At 33.4% G+C, this 26,268-nt stretch overlaps 1 protein-coding gene across 1 annotated transcript in view; it reads right to left on the reverse strand.

The window, feature by feature from the left end:
• The window catches only part of LOC129005076 (neural cell adhesion molecule 1-like), a 57,788-nt gene that overhangs the window by 20,596 nt on the left and 10,924 nt on the right, over positions 1-26,268 (reverse strand). Inside the window, exon 2 of the mRNA XM_054433868.1 lies at positions 4,206-4,232. Coding sequence (XP_054289843.1) covers positions 4,206-4,232 — 27 coding nt within the window. The remainder of the gene's footprint in view (positions 1-4,205; positions 4,233-26,268) is intronic.

A 26,268-nucleotide genomic window follows, 5' to 3' on the forward strand; every position in this document is an offset into this window, starting at 1 on the left:
TTTGACTTTTTATACGGATCAGGTTTTACAATGATTATCAAGTAGTTTCTTATTAACAGCAAGTGTGCAAACGTAGTAATATATATATTATAACTTTAAGAAGGTAAAAAAGTGCAGTTTTTTTTAGTTTGCATCGTTGGCTAGATTGAGCAGAAGTCAGCACCAACAATGAGCAATTTGTAGTACAGCCTAAACTTTTGATTTTAATGTCAAAAATTTGATTTTCACTAATTAATTCTCCTAACCTCATAAAATTAAATAAGATTTATTTATAACATGATCGATGGTCATTGTACTGGCTTGCTCGCACTTTTGCCATAGTAAAAAAATATTTGGCTACCTCAAATATCATTTTATGTCGGCGTAAGTAGTTAGACAAGTCCTCGAAAGCATCAAACAACCTAATCTGGCCCCCATTACGTGAACAAAATATGCACACTGTATAACAAACTCATGACTAATTTTATTATTAGTGAATTCGTCGGTTCTATATCATAATGTAGCGTCAGTCCCAGCAACATGCCTTGCTAGTAAACAACTTTCCTATCTCTTGCAGTTCAGTTTTGTCTTTCGATTTTTACAAGCGGAACAAATAGAGCAATAATCCATAATATGTTCCAGTGTTTGCTAATATGTTGTTAGAAACTAGCCATATCCGGGTTTTATGATAGAAATCGAAGTATTTTGACCCTTGTTCATAATTTAAAAAATTAATTTCAACGGATTTTAAAATTAAATTAATCTAACAAAATGGTATGTATGATGGTAAACTAATACAGTACAAGAAAGACATATAAAAAATGCAACTATGTACTTTTAGTACAGTCTTCTGATATCGATCGTTATCGGAAACTTTTTTAGCTGAAGAAGAAGCCAAAACTTTGGCCCTTAACTCCAACTTCCGGGCCACAGCTTGCTCCAGAACAAATCATTAAATTAAGAAGATAACTACGACCTGCCAAACGTAGCTTATTTCTAATACACAATTGTTTTATTCTATTTCGTAACAGTCATTAAGGTTTTTAGCATTAGGGGCATATTCTATGAAATGGATGAAATCATTGACTGCATGTAGGCTACTTAATGTAGTATATATTCAATGATAAAATTTGGTTATGATTAACGCAAATCTTTATAGTATTAATGTGGAGAAATTACTAATTAAAGGTTTAAAAACACACTTGTAATATTTAGGTAAAATTTTAAGAAATAGTTACGAAAACAAAGCAATTATCAATTATATAAGATGGGGACGCCACTATGTGCTTATTTTAACCGAAATATGCGTGAAGGATGAGTGTAGGATGAGTGGCGCAGTACATGTTATACAATTTAAGCCAGTATATTAAAACACCTTTTGCTATTTAATATGTTGGTAGCTTAATACTGTCAGAGAATTAGTAAGACATATGATGGGTAAATATAGTTCGTAGGTTAGGTAAAAAAGATTAGATTGTGTTTAAAAATGGAAGTCCGGTATCGCTCCGTTCTTATTAGCTGTGGTGGTGGTACTTGTAATGATTGTAATTTGACTTTACCTTTAATACAGCACACACATGCAGTTTCATTTTTAAAGTTTCATATTGCAATATTTGCATACGGTTTTAATTTGGCTAGTATGAATACTTGTATTCATTTTTTCTCTTTTAAGAACAAAATGCTTTAAATTTGGTGATGGTGATGATGGCCGATTGTGGACATTTTTACCCCTCTAATAATTTTTGTATTTCTTTCGATTAATCGAATGATTACGTTGAATACAAAACAGTATTTCACTTTTCCTGGCGTTAAGCTAAAAAGCCTCTTAAGCTCCTTACTGTCCCTTTTTAAAACGTTTTTATTAGGTCACTTTCTTGTCCGCTACAAATTTTGCAACCAATTTTATACTAACTTCCCGATGAGCTAGGGACTTGAAACTTGAAACATATCTCACAAATGGAAGACAATGCAATATTATACAATTTAATTTTCATATTTCCCTTGGGCTACGCCCCATGGGCTTGTTTTTATTTGTGTCATTAACACACTTTTTTCTTCTGAACATTCATATAAAATTTTAAGAACTATAATTTTACACGCCAAAGGGTTTTAGAAGAGGTTTCCATTAAAAAGGACCAATAAAATAATTTCATAAGGTTAACTATGAAAACTTAGAAGCAGAGCCTAATAGGTAGTATGTAAAGTATGTAAATATAGAAATGGTTATCCACCAAGATCCTCCTACTACTGCAACCATGAGAGGCTGGAAGTGAGGTGTCATGGAGACAATGCTGGATACACCCACATACACTCTCCTTCTTTAAAGATTACAACTAAAGTTGTGTCATAAGCAGTTGTTTATTTGTACGTTTTAGTAAAACCAATTGTTAACAAACATTTCCGGTAGTTCCAATTAGTGATTTTCAAAATCATGCCAATAACCACTAATAGCATTGACGATATACCATAACTTATGGTAGTAGAAGTTATGGTATATAGTCAGTGCTTATAAGTACAAAGACTATTGTTGTATTTCCATGTCTTCATAACCTTCTTATCTAACCACCTTAATTATTTATTTAAGACAAACTCATCAAAAAAGTTATTATAGACACTGATTGTCAAAGTTATATTATTTATTGTTTGTCGAAATTCTTGTTAAATATATCTTGGTACATTGTGGTTGAAATCCTTTATTTTTTTAACACATAATTATTGAGATGGTAATCAATTACGCCAAAGCTAAATTAAAAGCAAGGATTAACTACTATTGACTCATTGTTTAGAATATTAGTTGCCAAGGTCCGAAGGCAAACTTATTCCTTTGATGGAACTTTTCAGTGTTACAACTTCACTTCGGGAAACTTTCGGATGGTTGCAACTTGGCTTGAAGTTAATGATGCTAAGTTATATTTGCAATCTAAATAATTACAGAATGGGATAGAATTACAGTTGCACCACCAGTTGTGTTATTACACTAACAAAACAAAGATTTCCACATTTCTTTGAGTGAAATTTCCCAATTTCATTATCGATGAAAATAAAAATCCTAAAAGTACTGGAAGCCATGTTTTCGTACGTTTTCACAATGAATAACGAGGACGTGTAACAAAGAGTATTATAAACTTTTTATAATGCATCTAAAATAATAGTTCCAATATTTATAACCTCTTAATTATAAAGCCAAAAATATTTAAAATATATAAAACCATTCAACATCTAGCAGTGAACGATTACATCACGTAAAACCATATACAGTACGCGTAGAGCGTAAAGCTAGTTAATTCTACGAATTATAGTCATAAGTTGAGTAAACTTTTAACCACTAATTAAATGCATTAGGTACTAACATATATTTTAGGCACTGAATAAATAGAAATATTAAAATCTAAAGTAATATGTTAACGTTGATACTATTTTAATTTATATCGTACTACGTCCACCTATCCAAAATGTTTATATCGTCGTGTAGTACGGCCTGGAGTAAACCAAATGTCCACCTACTTATTTACTAAGGTATGTATTTTTGGACCGAGGTATAAATAAACTGCTCTTCATTGGTTTGGCACTTGTGAGGTGAATATCTCCGAACCACTCAAGGGTGTCAACGCATAAGTCTCCATGTCATATTTTAACGTTAGCTACATAGCTGCCTCTACTTAGCTGTAGTCTAGTAAAACATACCTAGGGAATGCTTAGTGTTTTAAGGTATATCCCACAGTGACATTAGGTCCATCTACCTAGGTATAGCTAAGCAGGAAATGCTAAATAATAATTGCTTTGTTGTTTTGTTTAATAAAATAAAGGACTATTTTTTAAGATTAGGATTGTAACTTCTGGTTTTCAAAACATTACTTATTACACATACCATTCTGTCTAAATATAATTCTTAAAAGTTTTTAATCATACATCAAGTTCATCAACTCCGGTTGATGAATTTCATTATAATTAAACCTAACACATAATACATTATATACATGGTCGTAAAAGCCATTTAAACTATCAGTATGTGATTTATTACAAACACACACGAGAGGGAGAATTCAAAAAGGAGACTTGGTATCCAATGTGTTATTATTACTTGCAAACTAAACAAAAAACATCCAACTGCTTGTTTATTGTGCCTAAAAAAAGTCAAATATGATTAAATCAATTTGGCCAAGATTATACAAAAATTACGAAGCGATTTTTTCGTTAATGAAAAATAGTCTGAGCCATAAACTTACCAGTCCCGACGAAGTTCGCGTTTGGGACTGAAACAAAAACGCAATACCCGAATTATAAAACAGTTTACGAATTTTTAAAACTTTAAATTAGTATTCATGCATACCAAAACTGAACCCTGTGGAAGTATTAGAGTGATGTATTCATTTTAAATGTAAGATATTAAAATCTAAGCTTGGTTTCAGTCGTCAAAAAATAAAAACACACACGTTTATACATCGATTGGGTTATTTTTTGTAAACAGCGATTGCTTGGTACAGAGACTTGTTGGAATCTTTGCAAAGGCAATCTTGACAACAAAAAAATTTTATTTATATTTTATAACCAACGTTAGAAAATAACAAATGTGAGATATAGACTACATAAAAAAAATCATTATAAGAAATATTCAAAAGTGCCATCCAGTGTTGAGACGTGAAAAGTGTTCCTGACAAATATGCGAAAAACGTTTATACCGATTGACTTCAAATTAGAGTTAACGCTTATAATAGCATGCTTTGTTGACCAAGTCGTATTAACTCATTATTTACACAGGCATTAATTAATGACTAACTAATAACTTGGGAGCACCGATGGAAATAATTGTCTTAACTTTCCTTTTGTTCCTGGTTCCATTTTACGATTGTAAACAGTCAGGGCTTTTATTACTAAATGCTAGTTAAGTTGATAATCACCAAATTCTCACTAAACATGGACCACAAAAATATAATTCGGGTGTAAAATTAGTTGTAGTGTTTCATTTAATTAATTTAATACAGAATGTTCCGAAAACTGAGGCGTTTTTAAAATACAAATATTTAGCATATCGTACATCATGTTAAAGCTCTCAATACGTAATGAAATATTTACCATCAATATATTCTGTTGTTACTATATAATGTTTATGCAAGAAATACCTTTTTCAAAACATTTTCCAAATATCAAGGATCCTTTTTAAAGAATACAAAAATTACGTTCTTTCTCTGGGCGATATAATACAGTCCCTTTTCCAACCTTTTCTTATAAAGTTAGCTATTTTAATAAACATGTAAGATACACATGTTCACGAATGTCTGTATACAAAGGTCCATAAACATTCTTTGTGATTGGAAAATTAAAATGCTATCTTTTTACTTATCCATATTTCCTATTTTTTAAGTGCATGATTTGACTGAAATAGGTAGATAATTATATAATTTGAGGATACTAACATGTCTAAAGATATCTAAGGAACACACCTGCAATAACATATCAATGCTGTGTTCTACGAATGTTAGTCCCAAACATGTCGGCAATACATGAAAGCAGGTCGCGACTGACGCTACAAACATCCGAGAGGTAAATATTGTGATAGTCACTAAAACACCTGCTGCCTCAGAATCAGCTTCTGGGAAATGGCTTCATCGTGGGATTAATTTACTCGTCCGCAAGTTAAAACTGTCGAATGGCACAATTAAGTTAATGCAAGTGTTGAGTTAGTTAGATAAGGGTAAAAACATTTTGAACGTTGTTTTGGTGTACAGTTAATAACAATCAACGATTTACATTCAATAATAATATTTTGATCTTCACTCACTATTATTTAAAATTGTATACTTGTTTGTATTTAAATAGTTTTCTTTTTAGCACCGGTAGGCGTACCTATATCTGATTATAATCCATTCTAAGTATTTCTTAGGGACAGATTGCTTAAACTTGAAAAGGGGTAAACAAGAAAAATTATGTGACATGTTATAAGCACATGTAATACAAACATTTAATTGTCACTAAAATTGGATTTAAAAACGTACGTTTATATATATGCATAAGATAACCAAGTATGAGGTGCTAAGGTTTCGTGGCTCGTTTTAGCTCGTAACATTGCACTATTTTGGACAACTCAAAGACATTATTCGCTATGTTTAGGAAAAGACCGCCAGTTTACTGATAATACTATACAGGTTTTCCTTTCTGGTGACGTCAACCACAGATTGTGATTTATTAATAATGCATGTTAATGTCATAAATATTATCAAAATTGTATTTGAAACTTATTTAGAATAATATAATTGCAAACATTTTTGAAAATGAAAAACTTAAAATTCTGTATACAATTTACAGTAAGGTAGGAAACATACCCCCGTATTATTTTATATAAAAAAATAATGCGTTTCTGTGTTTTACTTATATAACCCGAATTATAATGATGAATGGCTAAAGTAGCTGTGTTGTAATTCCCGAAGCTGAATTAGTATTGCTGGCCAGACTTGCTGGATCCCAATTTACTGTAGCGAAACAATGTAATTTGAGAACACTAGAGTAAATCTCAATTGTGCAACATTGATTACAGACGATAGCGTTACTATCGTAAAGTTAATAGGTAAATTGCTAACTCGTACGTGTGAAATCAAATGTCATTTTTAAAGGTCATTCTGTTATCTTAGAATAATCGTATTCAGATATGAATATTGCTCTACGAATGGCTTTAAATTTAAAATCGTGTTATATTGTACTAGGACTCCATCTTATTAATAAAAGGTACAAAATTGTATGTTAAGCTTCATAAAAAAGATGCTGCTGATGATTGTCACGATTATTGCTCCATAGCCAGATTTGTAAAGAGTTGACTACGTTTATTCAAATATATCTTATGAAGACAGGGACGTGCAGGATTATAACATATCGTTGTAATAATAGAGATCGATGAATATATCATGTAACTTTATGATAGGTGAGATTTAAAAATGTTATTTCTTTCATAGCAATGTATGTATCCAAGACATGCACGAGATTGCATATACATTCGGCCATACTTTTATTCAGATGTTTATTTCCTTTTATTTTGATGATCCGATCTTAATGACCTCTAATATGAAAAGTATTTTTTTTTTATAATCAACATAAATGCGTCGTTACCATCATTGCTTCCATTATAATAACTGCTATGCCCAAACTCTACGACGCACTGTACATCGTAAAGCATGAACTTCAGTGAATTTTCAGAAGGTGATGTAAATCTTACTAAAACGTATTGGTAATTTTATTAGCGAATTTCCCTATAGGGTAGTAGTTATTACCGGAGGTGGCACGGTAGGACCTAGGCCCGGGACCGATTAACTTTTTCATTTTGATGTCCCCAGAGGCCAAAAACACTATTCGTTCAAATACTTTCCGTGAACGGGATAACTTGAATAATTGTTGTCTTGTTTTGATGAAATTTGGTTTAAAGGTGTAAAGCGGGATACACTTGAATGAGTTCGTGAACCAGCGTGATCGGACCGTGGGAACGGGGTCTTATGGGGTAAAAAATGTTTTTTTCTCATTTTTGACTCTCAAAACACAAATATTTCCAATTTCTCTTTAGACCTTTTTAAAGACATTAAAAAAATAAACAAATAATTTATTACATCAAAGTCTTTTTGTACGGTTATTGGTAACGTATAAAATAAAAAATAAAATAAATATAAAAACTCCCATGTCATTCTTTTGGAGAATATTGCAAAATTTTATAGTTTGTTTATTTATGGATATATTTTGATCACTTGGAAAATTTCTTTATTTTATACCAAGCTATTAATATTTTACTAAAAAACACACTTTATTAGTTTCCTTGTAGCAGCAAACCTAGGTACTCGTTAAACCTAATGTTATTGATAGATTTAATTGAAAATCAATTCAGACAAATGAAAATTTGCTTAGTCGGCAGGTTTGCTGTGGCGGGGGTATTTACAAGTTGCCTTGAGAGAAACACAATATTCTGCCAGTATAAAAGTAAACTTCTATGTACAATGTTTTTTCAAGGAGCAGAGTACCTTCCAGTCAATTAGTGATTCCGTTGGGATTTGTTAGAATACAATCGAGTTTGGCTCCAGTATATGGACAACATCCATGGATACCATTAAACATGCTCTGCTGTACTTGGTTAGTTATTGTAAGAATTTTTGTGTCGACACGTTCATTATTCATTAAGTCACTATAGCAGAACTAAAACAAACGAGCAGAACGTGTTTTTTTATTCTTTCAATTGCAAGAAGTTAAATATGTGCTATAAAATATATATATATATATAAAATATATATATTTTATAGTGTATAAGTTATACATTAAAATATAATGAATAAATACACAAAATAATAAACCAAGTTTGGTGTAACTAACTTAATAATTAAGTTAGTAAGTAAGTAATTAAATATAATTATTATACTTACGTAAATTATAACAGTACAGTTGGTACTAATGGATGAAAGAATACATCAAACTTGGTTAGAAACAGCTGAATATCGTTAACAAAGGGAAATATTTGTCAAGCGACAAAGATTATTGTTTAGGAAGAAAATGGGCCGTAAACTTAAAGAGATCTTGTTTGGATTTTTTCAAACTCAGTTGTTCATCAATGTCAATTTAGGGTATGTTATAGAAAATATCCCTCCCCACATTATAAGAAGTCTATCCACGTACAAGTAGGAAGATTAGTATCTCAAGTTGTTTGGACAATGTAAAGAAACTAGGCGTCTGGGAGGCTTGAGGTAAGTAAGGATAATGCTCAAGCTCAGTTATTTTGTAATCAAATATACTGTTCCACTGTTCCAAATAGTCATAAGAAATATGAAAGGCAGATTGGTTTTGAACTACAAATACAGCGACAGTATAACTGTAAGTGAAGGCAGGTAACGTGTATCAGCAGATTCAGCAAACTCAGCAGCGACGACGATGTCTCAAGTCGCGGTGTTTACTGCAGAGATAAGCCCACAGATCCCTAGACTCAAGTGACATTAAACAGTATAACTGTAAGTGAAGGCAGGTAACGTGTATCAGCAGATTCAGCAAACTCGGCAGCGACGACAATGTCTCAAGTCGCGGTGTTTACTGCAGGGATAGGCCCATTGATCCCTAGACTCGAGTGACATTAAACAGTATAACTGTAAGTGAAGGCAGGTAACGTGTATCAGCAGATTCAGCAAACTCGGCAGCGACGACAATGTCTCAAGTCGCGGTGTTTACTGCAGGGATAAGCCCATTGATCCCTAGACTCAAGTGACATTAAACAGTGCAACTGTAAGTGAAGGCAGGTAACGTGTATCAGCAAACTCAGCAGCGACGACGATGTCTCAAGTCGCGGTGTTTACTACAGGGATAAGCCCATTGATCCCTAGACTCAAGTGACATTAAACAGTGCAACTGTAAGTGAAGGCAGGTAACGTGTATCAGCAGATTCAGCAAACTCAGCAGCGACGACAATGTCTCAAGTCGCGGTGTTTACTGCAGAGATAAGCCCATTGATCCCTAGACTCGAGTGACAATAAACAGTGTAACTGTAAGTGAAGGCAGGTAACGTGTATCAGCAGACTCAGCAAACTCAGCAGCGACGACGATGTCTAGAGTTGTGGTGTTTACTGCAGGGATAAGCCCATTGATCCCTAGACTCGAGTGACATTAAACAGTATAACTGTAAGTGAAGGCAGGTAACGTGTATCAGCAGATTCAGAAAACTCAGCAGCGACGACGATGTCTCAAGTCGCGGTGTTTACTGCAGAGATAAGTCCACAGATCCCTAGACTCAAGTGACATTAAACAGTATAACTGTAGGTGAAGGCAGGTAACGTGTATCAGCAGATTCAGCAAACTCAGCAGCGACGACGATGTCTCAAGTCGCGGTGTTTACTGCAGAGATAAGCCCACAGATCCCTAGACTCAAGTGACATTAAACAGTGCAACTGTAAGTGTAGGCAGGTAACGTGTATCAGCAGATTCAGCAAACTCGGCAGCGACGACGATGTCTCAAGTCGCGGTGTTTACTACAGGGATAAGCCCATTGATCCCTAGACTCAAGTGACATTAAACAGTGCAACTGTAAGTGAAGGCAGGTAACGTGTATCAGCAGATTCAGCAAACTCAGCAGCGACGACGATGTCTCAAGTTGCCGTGTTTACTGCAGAGATAAGCCCATTGATCCCTAGACTCAAGTGACATTAAACAGTGCAACTGTAAGTGAAGGCAGGTAACGTGTATCAGCAGATTCAGCAAACTCGGCAGCGACGACAATGTCTCAAGTCGCGGTGTTTACTGCAGGGATAAGCCCATTGATCCCTAGACTCAAGTGACATTAAACAGTGCAACTGTAAGTGAAGGCAGGTAACGTGTATCAGCAAACTCAGCAGCGACGACGATGTCTCAAGTCGCGGTGTTTACTACAGGGATAAGCCCATTGATCCCTAGACTCAAGTGACATTAAACAGTGCAACTGTAAGTGAAGGCAGGTAACGTGTATCAGCAGATTCAGCAAACTCAGCAGCGACGACAATGTCTCAAGTCGCGGTGTTTACTGCAGAGATAAGCCCATTGATCCCTAGACTCGAGTGACAATAAACAGTGTAACTGTAAGTGAAGGCAGGTAACGTGTATCAGCAGACTCAGCAAACTCAGCAGCGACGACGATGTCTAGAGTTGTGGTGTTTACTGCAGGGATAAGCCCATTGATCCCTAGACTCGAGTGACATTAAACAGTATAACTGTAAGTGAAGGCAGGTAACGTGTATCAGCAGATTCAGAAAACTCAGCAGCGACGACGATGTCTCAAGTCGCGGTGTTTACTGCAGAGATAAGCCCACAGATCCCTAGACTCAAGTGACATTAAACAGTATAACTGTAGGTGAAGGCAGGTAACGTGTATCAGCAGATTCAGCAAACTCAGCAGCGACGACGATGTCTCAAGTCGCGGTGTTTACTGCAGAGATAAGCCCACAGATCCCTAGACTCAAGTGACATTAAACAGTGCAACTGTAAGTGTAGGCAGGTAACGTGTATCAGCAGATTCAGCAAACTCGGCAGCGACGACGATGTCTCAAGTCGCGGTGTTTACTACAGGGATAAGCCCATTGATCCCTAGACTCAAGTGACATTAAACAGTGCAACTGTAAGTGAAGGCAGGTAACGTGTATCAGCAGATTCAGCAAACTCAGCAGCGACGACGATGTCTCAAGTTGCCGTGTTTACTGCAGAGATAAGCCCATTGATCCCTAGACTCAAGTGACATTAAACAGTGCAACTGTAAGTGAAGGCAGGTAACGTGTATCAGCAGATTCAGCAAACTCGGCAGCGACGACAATGTCTCAAGTCGCGGTGTTTACTGCAGGGATAAGCCCATTGATCCCTAGACTCAAGTGACATTAAACAGTGCAACTGTAAGTGTAGGCAGGTAACGTGTATCAGCAGATTCAGCAAACTCGGCAGCGACGACAATGTCTCAAGTCGCGGTGTTTACTGCAGGGATAAGCCCATTGATCCCTAGACTCAAGTGACATTAAACAGTGCAACTGTAAGTGTAGGCAGGTAACGTGTATCAGCAGATTCAGCAAACTCGGCAGCGACGACAATGTCTCAAGTCGCGGTGTTTACTGCAGGGATAAGCCCATTGATCCCTAGACTCAAGTGACATTAAACAGTGCAACTGTAAGTGAAGGCAGGTAACGTGTATCAGCAGATTCAGCAAACTCAGCAGCGACGACGATGTCTCAAGTCGCGGTGTTTACTACAGGGATAAGCCCATTGATCCCTAGACTCAAGTGACATTAAACAGTGCAACTGTAAGTGTAGGCAGGTAACGTGTATCAGCAGATTCAGCAAACTCGGCAGCGACGACAATGTCTCAAGTCGCGGTGTTTACTGCAGGGATAAGCCCATTGATCCCTAGACTCAAGTGACATTAAACAGTGCAACTGTAAGTGAAGGCAGGTAACGTGTATCAGCAAACTCAGCAGCGACGACGATGTCTCAAGTCGCGGTGTTTACTACAGGGATAAGCCCATTGATCCCTAGACTCAAGTGACATTAAACAGTGCAACTGTAAGTGAAGGCAGGTAACGTGTATCAGCAGATTCAGCAAACTCAGCAGCGACGACGATGTCTCAAGTCGCGGTGTTTACTACAGAGATAAGCCCATTGATCCCTAGACTCAAGTGACATTAAACAGTGCAACTGTAAGTGAAGGCAGGTAACGTGTATCAGCAGATTCAGCAAACTCAGCAGCGACGACGATGTCTCAAGTCGCGGTGTTTACTGCAGAGATAAGCCCATTGATCCCTAGACTCAAGTGACATTAAACAGTGCAACTGTAAGTGAAGGCAGGTAACGTGTATCAGCAGATTCAGCAAACTCAGCAGCGACGACGATGTCTCAAGTCGCGGTGTTTACTGCAGAGATAAGCCCATTGATCCCTAGACTCGAGTGACAATAAACATTTTCTCAGTCTTGTATCTCGCTCTACTTTAAAACATCGTCTAGTTTATTCTTCTTAAAAAAAAAACTACAAAACCTTTATAAACTGAAATGGCATTTTTCATTCATTTTTTTTTATAACCGTATGAAGATTTTATTTCTTTATTTGTCCATACTGTGTTTGTCGTACTTAATACACTGGTAAGTTAACGTTATAATTATACGACCTAAGCTGAGATTTAAATGTACCATTAACAATACGAGGATTGTTGAAGTAGGATTGTTTACAGTTATGTTTATGTTTTTAAATGCAACAAATAATATTGTGTAATGTTTTATATTTTTTTTCTATTGCTTACCTATAATTGTTTACCTAATATTCTTTACCTGAAGTGGTAGAACATTATTGCAATGGTGGATGTGTTATACCATAGCATATCGTATATTTAAAGAATAAAATTTTCTCAAACTGTGTCCTCTCCCATTGAAAACGCAGAACACGAGTATAACTGTATAAAGAATTCTATACTTATACGCAAACCCCGTACAACGGATGAGTACTCTGCTAGTAGTAAATCAAACGAAAAACTAAATTTGTCAATATGTCCTAAAATACTCTGCTTCACATTAGTATGATTAGGAACAAAATTGATCCTAACGTACCAAAGAAGGTTACTTTAACGTCGTAAAAATATGAATGTTTTATTGTAAGTTATAAATCCTCAAGCGATTTGAAACTCCAATAGTATGAACAGCAGAACAAAATTGACGATTGTTTCAATGTAGTTATGTTAAATAATTTCAATATAACACAAGGCCAATCCTGTTTCAGCATATCTTTTATTATTTAACATTTTTGTAAGACTAATAACATCCTAATGATAAGCTTTAGTTTTCCGAATGTGTTAAAAGAGAATAAAGATTAATTGAATGACAAATCACTTACCCATTGAATAGTTACTTAGTATTAAATTGTATTTAATCGTCCGTTTATAATGGTTCCACTGAGGGTGTAAAACCCATTAGTGGCAATAGTGTAATTCTTCGCTCAGGGCCGCAATGTGCTGCTTCTCACGTGTCACGTTCACGTATCTTGTGTTTTGATATACGAATAATCGTGTTATATATACGAGTTTACTTGCAACATTAACTTTCAATCTTAATTTGTGCTCTGTACTAGCTTGGTTTAGGAATCCATACGTCAAATTTGTATAAGTACATTTTATTAAGATGTAAGTGTTCAAAGTTGACAACGGTACTTCTCGAAAATATTATTTTTAATTTATGGCAAATTGTGATCCTACAAGCTAACCTTTAATTCGTCGAATGTTTGACCAGACGTCGTGGAAATAAGGGTAGGGGGTACATAGGGGTATCAACAAATGTCTTTTCGATGTTGTTGACATGCATTTTGGCTTTGTTTCGACTTTTAATGTCAATACAACTAGATTGCTAATAAGTGAAGCGAGAAAGTGAGGAAAAGAACGTTTAATTAGGATTTTTTAACTAAGCTACGTATCATATCAAATCTTACCAAACACATGTGTCCCAACCAATCCACTGTTGCAGCATGACACGGTACATTTACAACACCGGTACAGGTTCGACAGGTTGGGACTAGCAAACTCTGTTTAGTTTGGCTCCAGTCCCGATATCGCGCCCGCTCCGTTCTGCCAAATGCTTCAGTTTAATTGCCTATGAAACACTCAAGGTGCCGGGACGAAGAAAAACATCGTCAGTTTAGCGCCATCTTCGCTCTATACATCATTCAAATACAGTACTCCACCAGCCTTCTATTGACAAATAAAGAAAAACTTGGATTGTAAATTTGACTATGTAACGGATCTATTTACACGGTATAAATACTATAATTTAAACTATTTGGTGTTTCAAATACAAAAATTAATTATTTTCATAAGTAAAACCTTTATTCTAATCAACCCAGTTCTAAAAAATTTTATCAAGATTTTCAATCATCTAATCTATAAAATATTAATATTCTATTACATACCAGGTTAATAGTTGTTATGGAACCATCCGTTAAAACTATAGATTATATATTGTTAACTTATTTCTATAGTTAAATAAAGTTGATTGAAAACAAATTAGTGATGTTACTCATCAAAGCTATAAATTGATACCCAGGCTTATAATTAAGTTGATACCCAGTTTTCATAATGGAATGTGTTTTTATGGAATATTATTAGCTTCTAGTAGGTTATGAAATCAATAATGTTGCCATAGGTGATCCAAATTTATTTTAAAACAAGCAAAAGGTTACTTATTCTCCGAGATATTAACATAGGAATTTTAAATTTAGAGGTTTTTAGAAAATTCTCCATAACCAACACAACATGAACGAAAATTGTTTTGGCCTCTGAAAATGAAAAAGTAAATTAGTCCGAGTATAGGTCTTACCATGAGACTTACAGTAACACCGTAGCTTATTCCCTATACTGTATAGGGAATTCGCTAATAGTACCATTTCTCAGAGTGTACCTCTGATCATAATGCATCATTAACCAAATATACTTAAGACTCTGTGTTCAGAAAGAGAATGTCAGTATTTTAGTTATGTCACAGAAGTTAATTTCACAACAAAGGCAACTACCCACCCTACTACTAATACATAGTAAGCTATATGCTATTTATGGTAAAAGCAATATAAGGAGAACACATTTTATTTTGGTTCAGAACACTGTCTGCACCAATAGTTATAGAATATACATAACCTACATTATCTAACCAGAGCATTTCAACGGTAACTAGTGGTGTAATATATAGTGGGGCAGAAAAGTGGCCCCGCTGTTTTTTTTCTTTTTATAAATAAAATACCATTTATTCTTGGCAATACCGTTTCTTTTTTTAGATGAAGATGAGCATAGCAAGTGTTTATGCAAAGTGTAATATTATTATTGTAGAGCCTATAATTTGTCATACATTTTCTTTTCATGTAACTTAGCGTTGCATATACTTTATGTCAGATGAAATTTAAATAATCGTACAGTTCAAAGTCATCAATAGATCATCCAAAAATATTAAAACCTCATTTCATAGTAGTTAAAATGTAGGTTTGTTTGAACATTTTATTTTATTCACTTACCAATCACTTTCGTATAAGATAATTAAGAACATAATTTATAACAATATATATACCAGATCAATATTCTATCTGAAATCGGCAGAAATCTACCAGTCACCTCATGTTATTATACCTTTTTAGCGAATTTCCCATATAGGGAATAAGCTATTACCGTAGGTCTCATGGTAAGACCTTGACCCGGGACCGATTTACTTTTTCGTTTTGAGGTCCCCAGAGGCCAAAAACACCATCCGTTCAAATTCATATATATATATATATATATATATTTATTTATTTATATTTATATATATATATATATATTTATATATGTGTCCGTTAGCGCGATAACTCGAGCAAAATTGACCCGATTTCGATGAAATTTGGTACAAACGTGTAAACCTACATTTATTCGAACGAGTTCGCGAACCAGCATAATCGGACCATGGGATCAGGGGTTTATGGGGGGTTTTATGGGGTAAAAATGGGTTTTTCTCATTTTTGCCCCTAAAAACTTTAAATTTCTAAATTTCTCTCTAGACCATTTTGAAGAGCTTAAAAAAACAAATAATTTAGTATATTGAAGTTTTTTTGAATGTTCATTGACTACGGAGAAAATTCAAAAAAATTGTAAATTTAAAATTCCCATGTTATTCTTATGAAGAATAAATAAACTGTTCTAGTTTGCTTGTTTATGGATATATTTTAAGTAATCAAATTTGGCAATTTGGCTTATTTCATACTAAGCTATCAATATTTCAATTGAAAAAACACATCTCAACATCTTCCCCGTAGCAGCAAACCTAACTACTCACTAAAATTAATGTTATTTAAATAGGATATAAATCTGTAAATTTTTAGGGAATATTTTAGTAGAAATCAAGCCAGGTAAATGGAAATTCGCTTAGTATGCAGGTTTGCTGCGACGGGGGTATTTCTATTCTTAATATTATTTGAGATTTTGGTAACGTTATTAACACTCACATGTCATTTTTATTTAGTCACAAAGTTTGGCCTGGGGGCGGAGCCCCGAGCGAGCCAAAGGCGAGTTACTTTTATACGTTTAAATCCCTTTATACTCTTGTTATTGCTATATTATATATCTCTATTTTTCTTTCTGCGATGTATTAGATACGTACACATCCCTTTTACAGTATATTCATGTATGTTATTGTAAAATTATGTAACCGCTGAGAGAAATAAATACATACATCACAATACTTAAATTAGACTGCCCATTTTAACCTGTTTACAAAAATATTTCTCGAAGGAAACTGAAACGAAGTGGAGTTTGATGTATCTCACATAACAACTTTATATCTTGAATGGTCTGCATTATTTTGTGAAACTAAATAAAACTAAGGAAATATGTTTATATACATTTTATTTGCTAGAGATTATTCCAATTTTTATACGTTTATACTATAGTGAATGCAAATTAAATAAATTATTATGATTTTCAGGAAAGCCTTTTTATTTAAATATTGTTCCCGAATAGCATTACTTATTTTGACTCTGATTACCTCTACGAGCCATTCTACCCCCAAGGTGTGCTAAGATGGGAGTATTACGGTCGTTATGAGATGTTAGTAACACTCTTGGCCCACCAAAAGCTTAACATTATTTATCGGTGTGTCAGAGAGGCTAAAATAGATTGTATATTAATAGTTGTAGGCAGTTACATGCTAGAAATAACACGCAGCAGTAGCGGTAGCGAGTAGTGAAGAGTCTCTCTATATAGTTGGCAAGCTTGAAGTTACTCACGATAATTAATTATTGATTATTATACGTCTAATAACATTTGAAATCATCATCAGACGAATAATCATGCGAAGATCAAGAACCTTGATGGCAACCCTGTTTATATGTATACTATTGACTACCGGAAGTTTCGAGCAAGAAGTTTCTAAGAGTACAGCTGGAGTCAAGACTTACTTCTTGATTAGTTAGGTTATTTATATTTTTTTACATTTTACCTATTATAAATATACAATTCCTCCAAAAAAACTACCATATGTGATTTTTGAAACGTTTGACAAATTTACTGTTTGTCCAATGTAAAAGCTATGACAATAGTAACAATTTATTTGTATATACATGAAGCGTCGAATTTGTTAGTGTACTATATTATTGTTTTATCTGTGGAGACAGTATTCTACTCAAGGAGTTCTGAGTTCTGAAAGAAATTGATAGTCCATATTTCTTGAATTTGTTTGCAATCTGTTGTGCCCTTGTTCCCAAGTACGTAACTAAACTTAGAATATCTTATAGTTTCCTGTTTTATTCCTTCTATCGTTGTCCTGCTGTGTAGCTTTTTCTGGTTATCGATATTTTCGTCTCGTCTTTCTTGCGATGTCTTCTATTGTTTCTAGTTGATATCTATTAACTTGCGCAATCTTTTTTTACGGTATTTAGTTCCTTTTCCGCATTAGCTTCACAGCTGTGAGATGTTGTATGCTTGGTACAACAAAGATTTAAAGGCTGCCTTCTTGTGGATAGTTGGATGAAAAATTGCTGCTAAATCGTTTAATAGCACAAAATACAATGCTAATCAAGAAGTTATTTAACTATTGGTTTTATTTCTGTTCCATCTTTTTAAAATATGTTTTATAGCGTAATTTGTTAACGAAAAAATTATAGTTGCGCGAAAAGGACGATCTTACTGATCTTTAAAGTAGGCAAAGAATTACTAAATTCAAACATGAGCTGTAATTGCCGATAGTAATTGATTTAATTGTTTTACCTGTCATTTACATCTGGTTACGGTATATATGTATATACACACGATAGCCTATGTATATAACAAATTGCAACGTATAAAAATGTTCTATTTTTAATATTTTGGATTAATTCTCACTAGTTCGAACCATGTGAGAATACAATTAAACACAGACAACAAAACATAAACGATCACTACTTAAAATTCATTTAAACTAGTGGATATTTTATTTTAAAGACTGGCTGGGAGCCGAATTATAATCTTATAAATAAGGAAATAGAGGAGTTGGGAATGCGTAAACAGTGAATAAACACTTTTTTTTATTTTAAAAACAGAATTCTGCTTTTGAGATTTATAATTTCCTCTCGACAAAGTGTTCGTTTCCTCTGTGCCGTTCACGTGATCAACATCCTATACACACAAAGCCCAAACATGCATATGGTCTGCATAATATAACTTGTTCTGCAACAGAATACATTTACTATATATTTTACTGGCACAATTGCAAACGGAAAGAATAAATATGTGTTATGGATTTACAGTTTTACTCGTGATAAATTCAAATGAGGTTATATCTAAAAGACTGGTAGTCACTATTACAAATGCTAAAACTTTAAAAATACAAAAAAAACTAACAAAGACAACTTTTCTTCGAATTCATTAAATACCCCCGCCACAGAAAACCTGCAGCTTACGCTAATTTCCATTACTTGGTTGGAGTTTCACTAAAATATTCCACAAACATTGAGAGATCTATTTTCTATCTAAACAACATGTACTTTAATTAGTACTTAGGTTTGCTAAAAAGGAAAGGTAATATAAGTGTTTTTATTTAAATGTATTACATTTTTAGATCGCCAAATATGATCAAAATATATCATATATTACACAAGCAAACTACAATTGTTTATTTATTCTCTATAAGAATAACATAGGATTTTTTTTATTTACAGTTTGTTTTATTTGTTTCTGTAACCATTAGGCCTACAACAACCTTTTAAATAGGTACTCTAAATTATTTGTTTGATTTAAACTGTGCAAAATACTTCAGAAATAAGCTGTACAACTTTATTTTTTAGATGTAAAAATAAGAAAACCAATTTTATTCTATGAAATCCCGTTTATATAGTATATAGTACATAGTATATAGTCTCATCCGTGCTCATTCGAATATATCTATGTTTACATGTACCTAAAGGATTCAATAAAATCAAGGATTTTTACTCTAGCTATTGTGCTTATTCAGTCATCATCCTTTGAGTACCAACAATGTGGTAATATTGGTTACCAAAATATAGTTTTACTAAATTTTATATATTGATCTAAGTATTTAGTTATTTTAAATTTGACAAAATTCTTTACCACGTAGACCAGCCTCTTCTACACAACTCAAAAGACATCAAGGACCTTCCTCGCCTTTCGCTTGATCACTTGTCGTTCTGTCTCCACTTCGACCTTTTCACGTATCTTTCATGTGAGTCTTGCGTAATCATAAAACCATTCGTACTTCCTATCTTATTGCTAGATATCTCATTTCATTAATTTACCTTGCTTTGGCTAATTCTAGATTTTTTTTGTTCTGTGCATTTCAACTTTATCTATATCCTCACTTAACATGTCTTGTTTTAAATACTGGAAGAAGCTATATTAATTCTTGCACTCTACATTTGAGATAATAAATATCAGCTTAATGTTAAGATTTCGTTCGGTTCATTGTATAAAACCGATTAAAAACATTAGATGTTGAAGGATAAAAGTATTTTGAAACAAAAACCAAAAACATTGTAATGTTGTAATGTATCAAATGTTGTACAATAAGCTGGTATAACTAAATACACTTTAATGCGGATTTATGGTTTCAATTTGCGTTTTAGAAGGATATGATTATTTGAAGAAGATTGGTTCGAAAACATTTGACATAGTTCAATAAATTTTGTATTTTAGCCATTTAATCTATAAATAGGTGATTAATCTATAAATAGGTGAGGTAATACAGTATTTCAACATTATATCAACAAAATATAAACAGTACTATAGTATATCAACAAACTTTAAGTTGTCTAGAATGTTTATTGTTGAGACGTATTCCTTTGGATTAACTCATCTAGTTGCACATCTTTTTATTCTATTACAATTTTACCAATAATATATTTAAAACCGACATTTGGTTTACTGTTTATTTGTAAAGTGTTTTGGTTATTTATTTTGGCGGATTATTTAACAGTCAAATCAGATAGTATTTTTTCAGAGGGGTGATCAGGTAAACTAGTACAGCGTGGGGCTCCTGTATCTAAGGTCCTGGGTTCAAATCCAGCCAATCACCAAAGGTTACAGCCAACAGATGCCAACCCTCTAGACTTAGCCCGAAGTAATGTGTAAACAGGTTTAGGGTGAGAGGCCGGGGCAAAATACGGCATAAAAATAATGATGTTAGCAAGAAACAGTATAATAAATTATTAAAATACGCTGTAACTAACAGATTTTTCCAATAAACCGTTTTAGTTTTCGTATATTAATAGACAACAAATAATACAAAAAGAAATACTAGAAACATTTGATCTTTATACGTATCATTCGTGGCAGCTGTTGCCGATAAACTGTACACTGTAACTTCTACCGAACAGAAATAGTCAAGTATTTATAAGAGATCGCTGTCGCGGGGGATCTTTCTGTGGCCACTGTATCTACAACTCCTGCCAGATTTGAATGATGTATTTACAAACTGTTTTTACCACCGCTAGGATAGTAAAGCAGGTTAAAATCCAAGCGAATCTTTTATGAAAACTCCTCAAATACCATGTATATTTCATTTGCAAAAATCAATTGCAAAATTGTTTACAACTATATCGAATACAAGTCATACTGCAGCTTTTTTTTATAGTCCAAATTTGTACTCCTATTCAAACTATTACGTTTCTTATTAGGCAACATATGTTTAATGGCTTTTAAAGCGTAAGCGGCTCCTCTTTTTTACCTTTTAAGATAAGATATCTGGTATTTTTTACCTAACCATTTTTACAGTGTGCACTAGGCTGAAATTGGCGAATGCAAATAAACATATGTTCATGCCACTCGTGAGCAAATACTTTTTTTAAATACCCTCCCAAATATTATAAATATATACCTTTTATATGGGTTAACTTGCATTTCTGTATTTTTTTCCTGATACCAACTGTAGACGTCATCATGTGAACTGTAATACTTCGTCCACTACTGTTGCACACATAAAGTAGTTGTTATACTAGTAAAGCCAACTCGTAGTTGTTAAAGGTGTTTACTGATTATAAAATATGTTGTATTCAGTAACAAATCGCAGTGCACGTGCCCTGGAGCCAAGGAGGGAGATTTGGCCTTCAGTCAAAACGATGCTCATCTGGCCGTGCCTTCATTTGGCGACCTCGCGCGGGTAAATTAAAACAAACAATTTTAGCCACCAGATGGATATCTTGTAATATATGATCCCTGAATGAGGGAGGTCCAGTCATAATAGATTTCGTCGAATAAAGATATTTCTGTATTCAGTTGGTTATTATAATACTGGCATATTATAATATTTGGGTTGTGTAACTTTTCTATGTATCTATTATATTCTATGCTTTGTTCAGCTACAATTAGTTTTTTTCACATTTATACTTCATACTATCATACTTTAATGATTACTTGAACCATTAATTTAAATTGAACTAAACCGAAACTGCTCCACAGTAACAATAAATAATATCACCACAGCATTCTTTCACGAAGGTTTTTAGGTTTAGTAATTTTTTTAGATATTTTAGAAGATAAGCCGTAACTTAAGTATAATTATTTTCGATACTTCATTTATACAGGGTTGTACATTTTTATGTTCTAGTATCACATTATACTTTAAATGATAATTCTGAATTGCAAGTTACGCTTATTATGCATAGGCAACTTTATTTCAAACCTAAGTTTACACTTTTAAAACTAATACTTGAAAATAAAGGTACCTAGAAACATAATAAACATGCATCATCTCGTCATTTTGACAAAGATTATTGTTGTGTTAGAATTAATTCGACAAGACATAAGTTAAACTGAACTCCCGGTCCGAGCTCCAGGGTATAGGCCAACACTGTGTTAGCGTTATCTGTATGTACTTTGGCGCTGTTTAGTTTGCCTGCATATATATTGGCAATTAATATCTTATATTAGCTTAACCTATTCAATATTTCTTCGTCGAAAGGAATGATTTATATTCCCAATAAGGTTTAATCGATTGAACACATTTACAGCAACTTTTTCTCGCATCGAATGTTTTTGGAACCACTAACGATGTGAACATTTTGTATGCATATTTAATTGACGGTTTTGTTATTTTTAGAAATACTAGAGGTCATCCAGTAGTCGAAAACTCGACCAAAAATATTGTATGTACAAACTTATTAATTTTTATTCCACGCTGTAAATAAAACATGTTTTTGGAATTTCTTCCATTTGTTTTCATTTTCTATTTATATCTCGTTGTTATTTCGTCACCAGCATGACAACACAAGGCCAATATTATTATTTTTTTTAATTTAAATATTTTTTTGTTTATTTGTTTTAGTTTACAAAGGGATTCTGCACATCTGAAGGAAAAAATATATTTATACTAGTATGCGTAGATTTACCATGCAATGCTGCAATGCACGAGCTGAGAAATAAGGTTTTTAAGGAAACATGCTTACCTATTAATGTATAGATTCTCAATTCAAAATAATTCAAACTTTAAATTAATAAACATATTCACTTTTATTTTAAACTAAAAGTTTAGTTGTGCTGTCGAATTGTTTATTAAATTCCTTTTCCATTTACTTTTCCTTCATATAATACTGCGTCTATTACTAGTGTTATCATTCATGGGTTAACTGTTTATATGTTTCGTTATAATTCTAATAAATAAATATCATATAATATTTCATTATTTTGTTAACAGTAGTTTTTAATCAGCTTTTCTATAAAGTAATACAAAGGCCTTGCGTTAGACCGTAATAGTAGTTTACGCAACGATTGCGTTAAGTGAGTCTTTACGACACGAGTAGAAAATTTAAGGCACGAGCCTTGGCGAGTGCCTTAAAAACTTCTACGAGTGTCGTAAAGACTATTAACGCGAGTTGCGTACACTACTTTACCTACGACCGTTTTTTTAATTACTATCAATCTGGATTTAATTACTAACAATCACTAATGATAACTTTTTAGAGAGGTTATGTTTTCGTGTATTGTCATTGCCACTGAAAGTGATGCAACGACTTGTTGTATAATCAGCAGATTTCCTGTAATTACGTGTTTGTTAAACTTCGTTAAATATTACATTGCTAGCAGCATTCTTACCATAAATAATATTGTATCAGGTACAATTCGGCAAATATTTCATTTATTTTTGGACTTCCACCATCTTAATTAAGAATACGCGAGTATCAACATGAACAAGTCGGATCAACAATTAAATTGGTCAACTGATCAGCTGATCAGCTGATTAGTTGACGTTCGAAGCATTACAATTTTAATTCTTTTCTCTCAATACTTGAACCTCATTGGTCCGTTACCTGTGTGGATATGAGAAAACTATGCGGATATGAAATGAAACTATGCGGATATGAAAGTAAACAGCTGTAAAGTGAAACTTTTCAATTCTAAGAACTGGACTGAAATGGCTACTTTAAAAAACGGTCGTAGTTAAACTAATTTTATGATGTACTACAGTGTCTGAGTAAACTAATTCTAAAATTGTTTAAGACACAAAAAAGTCACAATCTTTTTGAAAACAGCACAGAATTATCTGTTGGTCATACGAATGCACCTGCACAAATTATAAAGAATCAATTATTCATTGATATTTTATCAATAAGTTATCCTTTAGAAAAAACAAAAATACTTGTAAACAGTGTGATGAAAGTTCTAGTTGTAATACAATTAGGCCTATCATGGTTATATGCAAGTAAAACAATTTTCAGTGGCATTATTAATAGTTTTGAATTTTAAACTCCACAGAAGCATTGCAGTCAATACTGATATCGCTGAGCGAGTAATTTAGTCTAAGGATAATTGCGATGTCGGCCAGAGGTTAGTTCTCCCTTCTCCTCTAAATTGAATCCAGAGAGGAGCCAATGGTAGCTATAATTGTTTGGGTGACTCGAATATAATTATTAGACACGTGTAACGAACAATGTCGCATACTCGTACTGTACTTCTATATTACTTCTTCTACTTATACATACATACACTTGATTTGAGGCGAGTTTTCAATAGGACAATAGTTTGTGATAAAATCTTGATATTATTCCTCAAGTAAATTTATTTTAGATTTGTAATCATTGTGGGACAAGTGATTAAGCAACTATTTCAACTAATTTCCTTATGTATAATGGATAAAAAATAATGTGATGGTTTTAAGGGTATTCTGAATTTTAGTAAAAATAAGTATTTACTCTTAAAAAATGTGGTACACTACATTCGACAGTCTTATGAAAAAATATAAAAGCCACAGTTTTAAGTGCAAACAAGAAAAACTATAAAACCCTTTTTAAAATATTTATGTTTCTTTTAGGCAATATAAATAACTCCATAAACAATGTTATACATTACACTGACAGAAATGTCCTCATTGCATTTCTTACTCAAAGCAAATTTTGTGAAAATCGTTTTAAGGCCAAGAGGCAAAAAGTTAGGAAAGTACTGCGGCGATGTAATGGTCTTCTTATTCCGCTACCTTTGTTATTTAAAGGAAGCAGAGCTATAATTTGTAAGGGTTTCTAGATTTAGTAGTTTCAGCGAAGTATTTTTTTTTCTTTTTACTTATCAGTAAAGATTTTTTTTTTATAACCAAGGATTTAAAATAAAGGCTTGATATGAGTAATCTATAATTTTATAGTGAATATTTATTAGATTATTAATTTGTATCTATTTATTATCACACCGAAGTACTTTTATCGTCCCTTCTCATTTTTAAGCCGTTTAAAACTACAAGTAGTAAAAGGTTGACCAGCTAATTGATTCTTTATCAATAATAAATAAATAATTTTTAATCTCCAGCGGTAAACCATCAGAGGGAATCATGAACTTATAATGTAGGGATTTATGATCAGAGCTAGGGTAGTTATGATTGGCATGTCTAAAAATGCTAGTTTAGTAGTTTCCTAGAACGAATAGGCCTGTGAGTAATGTAGTATTTTTCAACTTCCTTTCCTTAAGGAACCAGAACACGAAGTGTGACCAAAAAGTTTGTTGTGTGACTTAAAATAGAACTAATGTCAGTAAATTATGTTTTTGTCCTAGGACACTAGGCACAAGACCAGTATTGCTTTTCACATTAGTTCAGGCTATACCTAGAGATTGCGGCATAATCGCTTAGATAAAATCCATTAGTGGATTGGTGGGATTTGAACCCGGGACCTCAGGAACAAAAATGCCGCGCTATAACCACTAGACCAGCTTGCTCCCTCAAGGTCAGTTAATAAGGTAAAACTTGTAATAAAACTATGAACTTTTAACTTAACCTTGAATTTAAAACATGTCATTGGCTTTATGAAGGTGTTGGCTCAATAATTATCAAGAATTTTTTAGTGTTTAGGATTTAAAGTTTAATTGTGATGTTGAAGTTGATGCCTACGAAAAAGTGTCAAATTTAATCAAGTCACCCTTAATCAGTATTGGTGAGCTAGTTAGATACATAGATCAATATACAGCCACAAGAACATTTATTTGTGATTTGAAGTCCCGTTCATGTAAAAATATATGATATTTAAAAAATATCTTTGATATGATTTTTTTCCTACATTTGTGTCGAGATCGCGAGGCAGCGGGCCCCGTGTGTTGTGAATGGAATGACTATAAATATCAGTTTCCGGTAGCCGAACTCTTGCCAGCGAGACGCAGAAATGTGAAACTCAGATTCTAACGAGTGTTTCCTCGTTATACAAATCCAACATCGCAATTCTTCTTGGCTTTGTTTTTATATATTTTACGTGTTGTGGTTTTCCTCATAATTTTATCAAACGAATGCTTTATTTGGGTGTATTTAAAACTCTATGTGAAACCCATTTCGACTTAATCAAGATTTTAAAAATATCATTATACATTTTCAGGTTTT

Source organism: Macrosteles quadrilineatus, unplaced genomic scaffold (assembly GCF_028750875.1).
Source record: "Macrosteles quadrilineatus isolate MER2022 unplaced genomic scaffold, UCM_ALF_1.0 Scaffold_15__1_contigs__length_3749704, whole genome shotgun sequence".
NCBI lineage: Eukaryota > Metazoa > Arthropoda > Insecta > Hemiptera > Cicadellidae > Macrosteles > Macrosteles quadrilineatus.